This window comes from Lynx rufus, unplaced genomic scaffold, assembly GCF_022079265.1.
Source record: "Lynx rufus isolate CCGP_SWC_20201006 ecotype Redwood Valley unplaced genomic scaffold, mLynRuf1.p SCAF_7, whole genome shotgun sequence".
In the NCBI taxonomy this organism is placed as follows: Eukaryota; Metazoa; Chordata; class Mammalia; order Carnivora; family Felidae; genus Lynx; species Lynx rufus.
Window position 1 is genome coordinate 63712249 of NW_025814889.1, and position 16119 is coordinate 63728367.

Genomic DNA, 16119 nt, shown 5'->3' on the forward strand with positions numbered 1-16119 from the left:
CCTGCTTGGGATTCTCTTTCCCTCTCTCTGCCCCTCCTCCACCTACTCTCTCTTTCTCAAAATAAATAAAAATAAACTTAAAAAAAAAAATGAAGATCTATTCTGAAAAGTTTTTAAAAAATAAGTGAATTACATATATACTTTTTATTATTTTTACATATTTATTATTTATTTTATTTTTATTTATTATTTATTTATTTTGAGAAAGAGAATGAGCAGGGGAGGGGCAGAGAGAGGAGGAGGGAGAGAGAATCCCAAGTAGGCTTGGATTCTGCACTATCAGTGCAGAGCCCAGTGCAGGGCTTAAACTCATTAACAGTGATCTCTGAAATGAATGGTGACTTTAGCTGAAATCAAGAGTCAGATGCTTAACTGACCAATCCACCCAGGTGCCCCTATTTTGAAAACTTTCATTCATTATAAAATAGCCCTGTACTAATCAATAGTATTTTATTTTTAAAGACTTTATTTTATTTTATTATTTTTAAGTTTATTTATTTGAGAGAGAGAGAGAAAGAGAGAGAGCTCACAAGCAAGGGAGGGGCTGAGAGGGAGGGAGAAAGGGAATCCCAAGCATGTTCCACACTGTCAGTGCAGAGCCCGATGCAGGGCTTGAACCCACCAACCATGAGATCATGACCTGAAGTTGGGACACTTGATCAACTGAGCCACCCAGGTGCCCCATTTTATTTTATTTTTTTAAATGTTTATTTATTTCTTTTTTTTTTTTAATTTTTTTTTTTCAACGTTTATTTATTTTTGGGACAGAGAGAGACAGAGCATGAACGGGGGAGGGGCAGAGAGAGAGGGAGACACAGAATCGGAAACAGGCTCCAGGCTCTGAGCCATCAGCCCAGAGCCTGACGCGGGGCTCGAACTCACGGACCGCGAGATCGTGACCTGGCTGAAGTCGGGCGCTTAACCGACTGCGCCACCCAGGCGCCCCTATTTATTTCTTTTTGAGAGGGAGGGATAGAGAATCCCAAGCAGGCTCTGTACTATCAGCACAGAGCCTAACTCGGGGCTCAATCTCATGAACCATGAGATCATGATCTCAGCTGAAATCAAGAGAGGAATGCTTAACCAACTGAGCCACGCTGGGGCCCATAAAGATTTTATTTTTTAGTAATCTCTACACCCAACATGGGGCTGGAACTTACAACTCCAAGATCCAGAACTGCATGATACAATGACTGAACCAGCCAGGTGCCCCTATTCAGTAATATTTTAAAATTGATTTAAAACTTTTAGTTCTCCAAATATCACCTTGCACACACGGTGAGAAAATGCCAGTTTCCCATCTCTGAATTTCAGGTTATTTAAAATTTTCTACTTATTGAGTAAGGAAAAGAAAATATGACCAAAAGTAGAGGATAAGACCTCTCAAAACAGTAATACCCCATAAAACTGGGACTGTTTTAGACATTGTAATAATTAGGATAGGCTGAACTGAAATCTTTTAAGATCAGTCTTTTAAGTCAATTTAAGATTACATACAATAAATTTGCCAATTTTAAGTGTGCAATTTGATGAGCTTTGACAGATGTATAGTCATGCAACCACCACAGTCATAACGTAGAAAAGTTCCATCAACCCAAAAGGTTCCCCTGTGTCCTTTTCCATCAATCCCCTTCCCCAGCTCTTATCTCCTAGCAACTGCTGTTCTGCTTTCTATCATTATTATACTGCCTTTTCTAGAACTTAATATAAATGGAACCGTATAGGATCTAGCCTTTTGTGTCTGTTCTCTTTCACTCACTTAGTATAATGCTTCTGAGTTTTACCCATGTTGTTAGATGTATCAACAGTTTGCTCATTTTTATATATTGCCAACTAGTACCCCACTGAATACATGTAGCACACTCTGCTTATCCACTCCCCAGGTGGTGGATTTTGGTGTTGTTTCCATCTTGGCTATTATGAATAAAGCTCCCAGGGACATCTGAATACAAGTCTTAGTGTAGATACATGTATTCATTTCTCTCCAGTAAATATTCAGGAGTGGGATTCTGTGTCAAGTGTATGCTAAGTGTATGTATGTCTTTATAAGAAACTGCCAAACTGTTTTTCTTTTGCATTCTCACTAGCAATGTCCAAGCATTCCACTGCTCTCCATCCTCACCAATATTTGGTATTATCAGTCTTTGTAATTTTTGTTTTTCCAGTGTGTGTGGTGTGGATTTTACTTCTGAAGGCAACAAGGAATTATGAATCAGGGGAATAATTTGAGAAAGAATAAGGGGGATTTTTAGACTATATCATTCTAATATTAATATATCACTATGTGCTAATAAATGGATAGGACTAAAAACATCTAGGGAAACTTCTTTGTTAAGTAAACTAAGGACCTCTCAGGTACCCTTGTTATTCTACTTATGGTTTTATTGTCTATGGCTAAAATAAAACCACTTCACTGATAAACTTCCGTAATTTTTCATTAAATCATACTGCCTCTGTATTAGTTTTTTGTGGCTCCTATAATAGATTATCGCAAACTTGGTGACTTAAAACAACAGAAATCTATTCTGTCATAGTTCTGGAGGTCCAGAAGTCAGAAATTATCACCAGGCAGAAATCAGGGCAGGGCCACACTCCCTCTGGAGGCTCTATGGAAGAGTATGCTCATGTCTTCAAGCTTCTGGTAGCTGCTGTCATTCTGTGGCTTGTGGCTGTTATCACTCCAATCTCTGCCGATACTGTCTTCTCTTGTGTGTTTCTAATTTCTGTCTGCCTCCCTCTTATAAGAATATATGTGAGTGTACTTAGGGCCCATTCAGATAATCCAGAATAATCTTCCCATCCCAAGATCCTTAACTTAATAATTGAAAAGATTTTTTCAAAAAAAGTATCATTACTGATTCTGGATTAGGATCTAATACCCTTGGGAGACATTATTCAGCCTAGTAAAGCCCACATTAGCAAAAATTAGAAGTTTATGGTACTATTAAAAATGGCATATAAGCACAGCATCCTGTCCATAGAAATCACTCCTTTACGTATTTTACCATTTCTGTAGGACGATGGGGGTAAGGAGAGGAATTTTTATATTTTTCTCTTAGAACAACGGGCTCTGGATAGCTAGATACGGCTCTCTGGGAATACTGTAATATAAGCTATCTTTATTCCTCATTTAGGGTGTTTTTTTTTTGTTTTTTTTTAAGTAGGCTTCATGCTCAGCTTTGAGCCCAACTTGGAGCCTGGACTCACAACCATGAGATCAAGACCTGAGATGAGATCAAGAGTCAGATGCTTAACCAAATGAGCTACCCAGGTGCCCCAGCTACCTTTTTTTCCCCCAAAGTACAATCTACCCCCAACATAGGGCTTGAACTCCAAGATCAAGAGTCATATACTCTACTGACTGAGCCAGCCAGATGCCCCTCCTCCTTTAAGTTTCAGTAAAAATATTATTTATTCATATTTCTATAGCTTAATTAGAACAGAGCACGCAGTTTTTAAACCTAAATTCTTCAGGCCTTTAATTATTTATTAATTCTTCCCTTATTTTTTCCCTTTTCTCTCCCCTCCTGTCTTTTAAGTTCCATTCGCCCAAATTAATTTTCTTCAGCTTTCTTCTTTTTAATCTTACCACAATTCATTAATGCAACAGTTTCCTGCAAAATGGCCCCAGATGATGCCTGCAACACCTGAGGCACACTGAAAATTTAACAAGGACAGTACTTACTGGTGGTTTTTCCTGTCAGTGAAGTGATGCTCAGTCTCCGAGCTGAGGTGGGGGATTTCTGCTGGGGTGGAGTCCGACACTGCTTTACCAGATCCTCATCAGCCACTGAGGTCATTAATTCCCCAATAAGGATTCTCTCCAGGCTTCCGTCATCAATGCCTTTCCCTAACCATCGTCCACATGGGAACCTTGTAGGTCAGAAAAACAACTTCTCAATCACCAGTACTTTACTAGTTTAATCAGAATTCTTTAAATGGCATCATGGGTGAAACCCATCATTTTAGTGCCTATGGGTTGTTTTTTAAATTTATGTTTTAAGATTTCAAACACACAGAAAGGTAGAGAGAATAGTATAAGAGATACCCATATTCTTATCACCCAGACTTAATGATTGGCCATATGCTTTTTTATTTTTTGTTGAAGTATTTAAAAATGTTTATTTATTTTGAGACAGTGTGAGTGGGGGAGAGGCATAGAGAGAGAGGGAGACAGAATCCCAAGTAAGCTCCAGCCTCTGAGCTTCAGCGCAGAGCCTGATTCGGGGCTCTATGTGACATCATGACCTGAGTGGAAGTCAGATGCTTAACTGACTGAGCCACCCAGGCGCCTCTATTTTTTTGTTGAAGTATTTTAAAGTACATTGTGCATATAAGGACATTTCATTCCTAAAAACACTTCAGTATGAATCTCTGAAAAATAAAGACATTCTCTCTTATATAGCCACAAATTGTTATTGCACTAAACCAAATTAAAATGATTCAATATTTTCGCATACCTAGTCTATATTAAAATCCTGTGCTTAGGTCTTCTGAGAAGAATATTTTCAAACTAGAAGTTAATTTGGAGTTCAGTTATAGGAGAAAAGAGGAGAGTACTTCCAAAGAGGAGTGCCAGCTGTAACTAGTAGAGTCGAAAAGATCCTTTCCTTTTTACTAAATGAATTACTTCAACCTTCTTTTTTTTTTTTAATTAGAGATCACTCTTTGCCAACACTTGTGGACTAAGCATTAACAGCAAACATAATCAATTTTTTTACAAGTTTTTTTGGGGGGCAATTTTGTATTCCATAAACAAAAGCAAAACCAAACAACCCAAAAAACTAAACTAAAATTCAGAAGGCAGGAAGAAAGCTTTAGAAAGAAAACAATTCTTAAACCTCTTCTTGTCTAAAGAATCTCAAAGAGTTCTGATCTCCCAAGGACATTTACTTACCTGTAAGTATGTCCTGTGATCTCATTTCTGACCATGACACAATCCACTAGCCATTTGGCTAACAGTCCTGAGTTATCGTGACCAATCTGAACAGTGGTCAGCTTCCCCAAGTTCTGGCACTGTAGGAACAGGACCACAGGTTATTCAGTGCCTGATCTTACCGCCGCTACCTCTTAGCTTCAGTGATGGCACTTTGGTCCCATCTAATTTAATAATTACAGAGGACCCATCCTGCATAATGGGCTCTGCTTTGCACTAGAGAAATATATTCACATCTAAGGTATCCTATCTATTGAGAGAGGAGACATATGGACATTAACTATCAATGAGGGGACTGTACAAGGTGCTAAACTAGAGATGTAAGCAAGTACTAGAAAAACACTGGAAAAGGAAAAATTATTTCTAGCTGGGGAACTCAGAACTTGTGCCTTTAGGATGAGAAGAATTTCAAGAAGTGGCAAAAGTAGGGGCGCCTGGGTGGCTCAGTCGTTTGAGTGTCTGACTTCGGCTCAGGTCATGATCTCACAGTTCGTGGGTTCGAGCCCTGCATCAGGCTCTGAGCTGACAGAGCTCAGAGCCTGGAGCCTGTTTCAAGTTCTGTGTCTCCCTCTCTGTCTGCTCCTTCCCCATTCATGCTCTATCTCTCTCTGTCTCTCAAAAACAAATAAAAGTTAAAAAAAAAAAAAAAAGAAGTGGCAAAGGATGATATTTAGATTCAGTTACAGTGTGGTCAGGAAAACAACTATAGATATAAAAAAATCACTGACATGGCTATTTTTCTGTTTCTAACAAATACTAAGGCAGAACTGACTTCAAACCTCATCTGCTAGAAGTCTTTGAAGCTATCATAAAAAAAGTATAGTTATTAATGTCCTTCCTGGCCCTTGGTGGACAAGTACAAAAGAAAGCAATGAGGGGCGCCTGGGTGGCTCAGTCGGTTGAGACTTTGGCTCAGGTCATGATCTCATGGCTCCTGAGTTTGAGCCCCACGTCGGGCTCTGTGCTGACAGCTCAGAGCCTGGAGTCTGCTTCGGCTTCTGTGTCTCCTTCTCTCGCTGTGCCCCTCCCTCATTCATGCTCTGTCTCTCTTTCTCTCAAGAATAAATAAAACATTAAAAAAAAAAAAAAAGAAAGCAATGATAACAGGACAGTAAAAATAAATGTCAATTAAAATCTGACTTTTAAACTCTGATAAAATATCACAGACCCCCCAACTGATTATGTATGGTTAGGAACAGCAGAGCTATGAGTTCTTAAAGCCCTTCACTTGTTTGTATCAAGGTGAGAGAGAAGGCATCATAGCAATCCAGGTGAGGGAGGATGGCATCCTGAATTAGTTGTGGCAGGATAGATGGAAAAGGAGACAGATATGAGACAGTGTCTGGAAACAATAATGATGGGACTTATATAGAGTTTATGTTCCACACCTGCTAGTCAAAGAAAAGACAAGGGTTTTAATCTTTTATATACAGGTGGCTGGCTGTGAGTCCATTAGATAAACAGGGCCAAAACAGGTTCTTGGGGGTGTTATGATGGAGTGGAAACTGCTATTCCATAAGGAATATAAAGAATAGAAGAGGACAGTTAGTGCTACTTCCCTCCTGAAACAAGAGCACATATTTGTCTTCTTCCTGCATGCCAGGATCAACCTGCATGTGGGCTCAGAGATAAGGGAATACTTCACCAGGTGAGACCTGAAAATGGACTACGATATTGAGAGGTATTTTTATAGAATCAATCAATAAATGCCACCATATGGTATACAAGCCAGAAGCATGGATGTATGTCAGCTCTCCTGTCCTTTTGTCCAGGTTCAGGCAGGGAGCACTTGACAGTCAGGAAGAGAGGAAAAGCATGGACTTGAATGCTCCCTACTTGCCCGGTTCTGTGCTAGGCACTGGGAATCATGGAATAGGACCTTGCAAAGTCCAAAAGTATTTCACTGAAAGTAGAAAAATACAGCCTAATAATTAAAATTAATTGCAGTAAAAATACAAAACAAATTATTGTGTTTAAAACTTTAGGTTTATACTCACAAAAATGATCCTGCATGCTTGAGTACTCCTTTATATTATTTGATTTGAGGAAAAATAAAAAAGCAAAACTGGAATCCTTGTGTAGAACTATGTAAGACATTTTCTGCTAAGAAAGGTATTAGCTGAACTTACCTCAAAAGTCATTTCAAGGAGATTTTTTGGAATCTGCATTACTCCCGTGTCTCCTAGCTCCCCTGATACACAGATCCAAGGATTCGATGTGATGATTGCATTGCTCAGCTTTTTGATGGGGATGATCACTGACCTATAGGGAATCACTGAAAGAAATCATGCTGAAATTAATTAAAAATTACAATACAATTCTCATGATACTGGGGCACCTAGGTGGCTCAGTTGGTTAAGCATCTGACTTCAGCTCAGGTCATGATCTCACAGTTCATGAGTTCGAGCCCTGCATTGGGCTCTCTGCTCTCAGTACAGAGCCCACTTCAGATCCTCTGTGCCTCTCCCCAACTGGCGCATTCTCTCTCTCAAAAATAAATAAACATTACAAAAAAAATCTCCTGATGCTATAACAAATATTTATTAAGGACTCTGTTGGCTTTCACAGATAGTTTGTTCTTTATGATCAAGAAGTACTTAAAAAGAGGAGATCACTTCTTCCAGTCTAGAAATAGGAGGTCCAGTTTATAAACCACAAGTCCAACACTTGTGATGGCTTCCACGGTATATATGTCACCAGGTATGCATGGCATGCAGGGTATTACCGTGGTGATGTATATAACCTTGCTTTTCTTTCCTTTTTCCTTTAAATGCTTATTTATTTTTGAGTGAGAGAGAGAACACAAGCAGGGCAGGGGCAGAGAGAGAGGGAGACAGAGGATCTGAAGCAGTCTGTGCGCTGACAGCAGTGAGCCGTTGCAGGGCTTGAACCCACAAATGGTAAGATCATGACCTAAGTCGAAGTCAGATGCTTAATCGACTGAGCCACCCAGGTGCCCCCATAATCTTTACATTTATAAAAAACAATCTCAGGCATTAACACCAGAACTGACTGCTATATAGAATTTTTACTGCTTTAATATTTTATTTATTTCCTTTGTCTTTTGAAAGATTTTATTTTTAAGTAGTCTCCATACCCAACATGGGGCTCAAACTCACAACCCTGAGATCAAGAATCACGTACCTCACTGGCTGAGCCAGCCAGGCATCCCTGCTTTAATGTTTCAATTTTGTTCCAAAATCAAGTACACATGAGCATGGTTGCTGATTTGGTTTCATATGCAAAAGGGGGTTAATGTCTCTTTGTATCCCTTTGTTGCTAATCTTCTTGGACAATGCTTCAGAATGTTCCCATTCCAATTTTACAGCACAATATGCAAAGCCAAGAGTAATAAACAATGCCATTCTGGACATAAAAGTCTATAAATCACAATTTGGAAAGCTATTAAAGTGACTCCCGTGTAAGGAGCCCTGGGGGAAAGAACCAAGAGGTGGAAAGAGATCTGTGTGAAACCTCTTCCTTCTGAAGGCTCTTCAAAAGGGACACCACTAGATGTCACTGTCCTATCACTGCCTTTTGCTCAAACAAGGTAGGACAATTCAAAATAGACATTACGCACTCCCTCCATTCTTTTAAAAAAGGGGGATGGCTCAAACACACTAACACATCTTTATCCCTCAGAGCCATAGTTGTTTGTTTTTGTTTGTTTTTAAGCAAGGTACAATTTTTGTTGGCATCCTTGGGATTTCTACTCATTTAGTCATAAGAGGGGGTATTAGAACCCCTCCCTCCTTGAATGATCTACACACCCGGTGACACACATTTATTGTACAAGGTGCCCAGATACAGCCTCAGAGAATGAGCTCACGGTTCAATGCACTCTTAGATGAGGAAAATGAATGGGATAAACGGTTCATTTCCCTAATTTTATATAGAAGACTTTCTTTAGGTTGGGCAAATAAAACCTCCCTTTCTGTCTTTTTATTTTAGCTGAAGGAAGGGAAAATGTCAGAGGAAAGGCCACACTTTCATGGTTTAGTAATCATCAGAATCAAATGAGTTTTGAAACTGAAAGCAGAAGAGGTCAGTGCAAGACTTTATTTTAGGTGCCAGAGGCTTCTCTCATTCCTTTCACTGAGAGGATTAGAAAAGCTACAAAAAAAAAAAAAAAAAAAAAAAAAAAGGGGACTTAGGACCAGCAGTTCTGTGGCTGCAGAGACCACGGACTCACAACAGCGACTACATAAAGTATCAAAGGAGTAATATTATTAAACTTAAAATATTTCTTTTTTAAAAATGTTTATTTTGAGAGAGCAAGCATGCGAGGGAGCACGTGCACATGCGCACTAGCAGGGGAGGGGCAGAGAGAGAGAGAGAGAGAGAGAAAGAAACCCAAGCAGGCTCCGTGCTGTCAGTGCAGAGCCTGATGTAGGGCTGGATCCCATGAACTGTGAGATCATAACCTGAACCAAAACCAAGAGTAGGACGCTTAACTGACTGAGCCACTCAGGAGTCCCAAACTTAAAAATATTTCTTTCATGAAGATCTTAATTCCTCAAATTCAAAGAGTTACTTACATGAAATATATAGATACAAGTAGGATCTTAGGAGTCCTAACTACCTCTGCTATTTCTTCTCTTTTAAAACTGTATATACCTTCTTAGCTTCTTATACTAGCAGTAACTTACTAAACTGATTGAAAGTTTAGATACTAACAGACAGTTGACAGCTATTACTGGTTGGCTCAATACCCATTTCAACTCCATTTTTTCTTGTCTGCCTCTGTCAGACACTAGAAAGCCAAAACCTGTAAGTTTTTGGCTAGTGAAATGTTATAATTATTGGGATTTGGGGGGAAAATTGTTTTCCTAGCACAGATTCTACCCTTTTCTCCTTGGCACTCTTCCTTCTTCCTGTTAGAAGGTGGACTGAGAACAGCCATCTTATGACCATGAGATGGCTAGCACCCACTGAGAACGGTCTAGGAAGAGAGGGACAAAGACCCTGGGTCTGTGAACATACTGTGGACTATCCTGAAACTTCTCATTATGTAAGAAATATAAAACTACCAATTTGCTTAAAGCACTGTTTTCCAAGTTTCTGATTCTTGCACCTAAACACAATTCCTAACTGACACAAAGTAAAAATTCTCCAAGTGGGGAAGGGGGGCCACTGCACATAAGAATTAGAAACAGTGGTGGCATGCCTGGGTGGCTGAGTTGGTAGAGCGCACCACTCTTGATTTCAGCTTAGGTCATGATCCCAGGGTTGTAAGACTGAGCCCCACACTGGGCTCCACACTTAGCATGGAGATTCTCTCCCTCTGCCTTTCTACCCCCACTGTGCTCTCTCTCTCTAAAATATTTTTTTTTAAAAAAAGAATTAGTAATGGTGAACAGAATAAATGCTATAATTCGACTTTCTATCAGAAACACATCTCCAGTCAGCATTTCCTCCCTCTATATACCTACATCATCCAGTAAGGTCCTGAAGTCTTTCTGAATCATCAAAGTTTAATGATGCTCACAGTTCTATACGTTTATTTCAGTATGCTGGTTTTTAAAAATTTTATGTGTTTTGTGTAAGATACTGGACCATTTGTTTAATAAAACATTCTTTTTTTTTTTTTTTTTTTTTTTAAAGAAAGCTCTAGATCCTACATGGGGCTTGAACTCATCACTCTGAGATCAAAAGTTGCATGCTCCACTGACTGAGCCAGTCAGACATCCCTAATAAAACATTCCTTTTTAACATCCATCCCATTTCCTACTGCAGACTGGGCTTCCTGGGAAGCAGACTGTCAGAAATCTGCATGCAGAATGTTCCTCCTGGGATCACCACCCGAGGAAGAAAGCAGGATGGGCTGAGAGAGAAGTTAAGCTGTGATGCAGTCACAGTGAAGTCCTCAGCTGATCCATGGTAATTTCCAGGGCAGCCCTATGATAATCCTAGGATGTTGGCTGACCAGCGAGGAGGGATCATCTTGGGGGTAAGGTAGTTTGTTCTGGTGAGGACTCCCCATGGGGGTTGACAGCTGAGGGCCACCCTCCCACAGCACCCCTGGAAGCTGGGGCACAACCTTCATTCCAACACAGAGGTCTGGGGCCCACCTCATCCACAGTGTCTACCTCACTGAACTACCATATATCTCACTTTTCAAAGTATAAACTCTTATTCCATTTGTCACCTGAGCAACTCTTCACCTAATAACAATACCTAGTTCTCCAGACTTACTGATAGTGGTGAACACACTGGTGAAGCAGAAGTAGTCAACAGCATTGAGGGAAAGAAGATGGTAAAGAAACTGCTCTCTTTCTTCTTCACACCGTAGAAAAGCATAACGCTTATAAAGCTTCCTAGGAACGGGTAAGACAAGCACAAAATAATAGTATAGTTTTCATGCTTTTCATTATATCTTGCATTAAAAATAAACACCTTCACTTAATCAGTATAGGTAGAAACTTTCACCTGGAAAGAAGAGACAATTTACAAAAATGCACATACAAATGGTTAATGACACATTTGTAACTTAACTAGCAATTAAAGGAAAAAACCTCCATGAATCCATTTTTGTCTATCAAACTAATAAAGATTTAAAAAGTGCTAACCGGGACTGACCAGGTTGGAGTGTGTGTGTGGGTGCAATGAATAGCCATTCTTACAGCTGATGGGGCTGAAAATTTCAGGCAAGTAGTTTGTTGGTAATAATTGTTTTAAACCAGTCATACCCTCTGACACATCAATTTTACTTTTAGAACTCTGTCCTAAGAATATAATGTGAAATATAGGCGAAGATTTACTCATGAATGACCACTAAAATGTTATTTTGTAGGGGCACTTGGGTGGCTCAGTCCATGATCTCACGGTTCATGAGGTCAAGCCCTCTGTCCGGCTGCACACTGATACCAAGGACCCTGCTTGCGATTCTCTCTCCCTCTGTTTTTCTGTCCTTCCCCCACTGGCATGTGTGTGCATGTGCACGTGCTCTCTCTCTCTCTAAAGAAATAAGTAAACTTAAAAAGTTATTTGTAAAAGGAAAGATATATTATGGCATATGCATACATTGGGATGCTATGTGAGCATTAAAAATAAAGTTTAGGAGGGGCGCCTGGGTGGCTCAGTCGGTTAAGCGGCCGACTTCGGCTCAGGTCATGATCTCGCAGTCTGTGAGTTCGAGCCCCGCGTCGGGCTCTGTGCTGACAGCTCAGAGCCTGGAGCCTGTTTCGGATTCTGTGTCTCCCTCTCTCTGACCCTCCCCTGTTCATGCTCTGTCTCTCACTGTCTCAAAAATAAATTAAAAAAAAACGTTAAAAAAAAAATTAAAAAAAAAAAGTCTTAAAAAAAAAAGTTTAGGAAGAGTTTTAACAACACAACTACTACTAAAAATAGTAAATAATTTTTATTAAGCACTTACATTTAAGCACTTTTCCAAGTGTTTTATAGTTATTAATACATTTAATCCTCATGACTACCCCAATGAGGTAAGTCTACCAGCACTCTCACTTTATAGATGGGGAAAACAGAGACACAAAAAAGTTAAGTGTCTTGTCCAAAGTCATTAGAATAGTGAACAGTAAAGGCAGTATTTGAACAAAGGCATTCAGTCTTCAGAGCTTATGCTCTTACAATATAGTGAAATGTTTATAAAATGCTAAGCAAAAATAGGAGGATACTGAATTGTACATACAGTATGATCTTTTTTTTTTTTAAGTAGGCTCCAAACCCAGTGTGGAGCTCAACAAAGGACCTGAATGCACGACCCTGAGATCAAGAGTTAGACACTTAACCAACTGAGCCACCTAGGTGGCCCTCAAAACCCTTCTTAATCCCCTTGCCCTATTTGACTTTTCATCATAATGATCACCATTTATGTGATGTTATTATGTGTCTCCCTCACATGATAAATATAAGCTTCATGCAGGCAAGAACAATATTTGGTTCAAAACTGTCCCTGGCACCTAGGATAGAGCCTGATGCTCAAATATTTACTCTTTGAATGATATTGACTGAATGAGAATTTGAAGGTAAGTCTTTATTTACATCCACAGTATCTGGTCATTTGTCTTCTTCATTTCTTTAGTCTTTCATTTTTTTTCCTTTTGTTTTGGTATATTAAATACATATAGTATAATCTTAAGTAAGAGAACATGCATAGAAGTACAGAAGAAAACATGTGAAATACTTGAGATTTACCTTTATGCAGTAGGAATTTATTCTTTTTTAAAATTTTTTAAAATTTTATTTTTTTTATTTAAACTGTAGAAAATGTTTATTTATTTATTTTGAAAGAGAGAGAGAGAGAGAAAGATAGAGGGAGGGAGAGGGGCAGAGAGAGAATCCCAAGCAGGCTCTGTGCTGTCAGCATGGAGCCCTACACGGGGCTTGATCTCAGGAACGGTGAGATCATAACCTGAGCCGAGATCAAGAGTCACACGCTCTACCAACTGAGTCAGCCAGGCACGCAACATACATATATACATACACACGTACATATATAATGTATAATACATATACATTACATATACATATACATATAATACATATACGTTATACAAGTATAACATGTATACATGTTATACATGTATAACGTATATGTATGTATGTATGTAAAGTAAACTTAAACTCTATGCCATATGCCACATATGTGGCTTGAACTCATGACCCTGAGATCTAGAATCACATGCTATACCTATTAAGCCAGCCAGGCACCCCCAGGTGTCCAACCTTTATGTAGTAGGATTTTAAGTGATCATTATAATTTTCTTCTTTGTACTTTGGCAACAGTGGCCATGAATGATTTATAATGGGAGGGGATGGGTAAGGGGAGTAACCAGTTTTAGAGTACAAGATCAGGTTCACAGGCTATAATTCACTTTGCATTCTTTATTAAATCTATTCTTTGGACATTAGAACTCATGGTAAGTAGTCCGATGCTGATGTGTACAAATGCAAAACTACAGAATGAATTGTTACCATAAGATTCCAACACACTGTCAAGTTTGAGATCTTTGTTGAATTTTTTGCATACCTTTGCTCTAGAGAACTACGTCCTCAGCCTTCAAATTAACTCTAACGTGTATCTTATATGGATGATGTATTTCATCTAAGAAGGTTTCTTGATGCAGTAAAGGGAAACCTATCAAAACAGTTAACAATTAACTAACATGTACTCAATTGGTTTTCCTGGCTCTAAACTATTGAATGTAAGCACTGGCATGACTCTCAGAAGAAACCCGTTAATGTGGACTTTTTTTTCCCACTACTTCAGGTTTTGTTGTGATCTTTATGATATAAATGGTTTACATAGATTCAACCTGTCTTTTGGATGTTACTGTCAGCCTGTGTGGATTAGTTAGTTTTCTGATTGAGAACAGAGCAATCTAGCCTTTGGCTGTGACGTCTGGTGTGCCCTCTCAGGTAAAATCAAACCATGGAGTGTCCAAAACACATGCCTGTTAGAAAGAAAGAATGCAGGTGCACAGAAATCAACAATTCATGCTGAAAAAGCCAGTTTGTCAGCTAATGCAATCTGCTTTGCAGACACACAGGTCACAGAAGCAGAAATGTCTAAGAGGCTATCACTTACTTGGTGAGTGGCTGGTTGGAGAGCAACTGCTTGAGATGCTGGGACAAGAGCTTCTTTTCTAGAGACAGTCTTATCCATGCCCGAGCTCGTCCGACGTCAGTCTTGATCTCACTCATGTTTTGAATATGCCTAAAGAACAGTAGCAACAGCAAAGATGTAGATCTTAAGGATAACCTTGAGCCGGAAAAGAACTAAAGAATTACAGCATTTTTCACAGAATATTTCTTTCAAACTTAGCAGAAGCAATGGCAATACGCACTTTATATTGATTAAATCCTTCAAAGGTTCCGTCTGATTCATGAATTCATTATGACATCAGGATCACCATTACAACACAAGCATGCACAGACATCACCCTCAGATAAAGCATTTAACACTCATTTATTCAGATTTTATTATGTTCTTGTTTCAGCCTCATGGACTCCTATAAGCTGGCAGTTATTCCTGACCCTCAGGAAAATAAAAGTAATAAAAAAGGCTGAATATTTAAGTTTTTATTCAAAATAATTGGTCTCTAGTTTAACTAAATATCTGTCACAACTTTAATCCATTGAATTAGTTCAAGGTCCAAGTAATTTCTGGAAATGTATGGAAAATACTAAATCTTACTTTCCATAGCCTTTGAGGACAAGCTGTACTGCACTTATAAACTCAAAATTTGTAAAAGACTTTGAAAATTGTATGGTCAAATTCCAACTGAATGTCACATATATGTATAGAAGTCAATGCTATACTCAGAGGGACGTGAGTTTATTTTCCTAAATGGTTTTTCTCCTAAAAGGGAAGAAGTTTGGGCAGGAAGGGCAGGCCTAAGGGGCAGGGTAATTGTAAAACCACTACAGTGAGTCACTAAATTAAAGTTTTTGTGATTGTGACCCACCATCCTTTCCCTTGATTTTTTTTAATGTCCAGAATGACTCATCTTACCTATAATAAATATTTCAATGCACCCCTTTCTCTAATGATTCTAATAATTCAAAATAAGGAATATTCTCCCTATAAAACACACATATTCTTTCTCTCCCTCTCTTTTTTAAAGATTTCATTTTAAAGTAATTTCTACACCCAACATGGGGCTCAAACTCACAACCCAGAAATCAAGAGTCACATGCTCCACCGACCAACCTAGCCAGGCACCCCCTCTTTTTTTCATCTTTCCCCTCTCCCTCTCTCCTTCCCTTCCTCTCTCTTAATCCCTGGATCTGAAGATTTACGCCCTCAAGCCAGAGTGCTGATATACGATCAAAGACTCTTGATAAGATATAAAGCATTATAATCACATTACACAGACACACTGAAGAGGTGGCTTAAAAACAAGTCAAAACGAAGAGTTAAAAGAAAATTCTGTTGCCATCTTTGTAGGGCTTAGCCAACCTCACCTCGTCTCTAAGAAGTTTTTTCAGAATGTATGACACACTTATTTTATTTTTAAAGGGCTAATACCAGTATACATGGTCATGAATGGAGAAAGCTGTCATTAGGCAAGTCCCCTCTTAGACCCTGGTTCTTACTGATGGTAGTGGCAGTGGTGGGACACCTGACAACCCAGTAGGGGCCTAATGAAGCAGCACTGGCTGTTCCTCCACCCTGGCATTTCCCAAATGATGACACAGCTGACCAAAAGCAACAAAGGGAA

General features: G+C 39.1%; 1 protein-coding gene across 1 annotated transcript in view; it reads right to left on the reverse strand.

Moving 5' to 3' along the window:
- DENND5B (DENN domain containing 5B) overlaps positions 1 to 16119 on the reverse strand; it is a 197329-nt gene that overhangs the window by 11197 nt on the left and 170013 nt on the right. Inside the window, exons 13-17 of the mRNA XM_047065477.1 lie at positions 14484 to 14612; positions 11132 to 11253; positions 7066 to 7211; positions 4898 to 5016; positions 3686 to 3873 (exon numbers count right to left, since the gene is read on the reverse strand). Coding sequence (XP_046921433.1) covers positions 3686 to 3873; positions 4898 to 5016; positions 7066 to 7211; positions 11132 to 11253; positions 14484 to 14612 — 704 coding nt within the window. The remainder of the gene's footprint in view (positions 1 to 3685; positions 3874 to 4897; positions 5017 to 7065; positions 7212 to 11131; positions 11254 to 14483; positions 14613 to 16119) is intronic.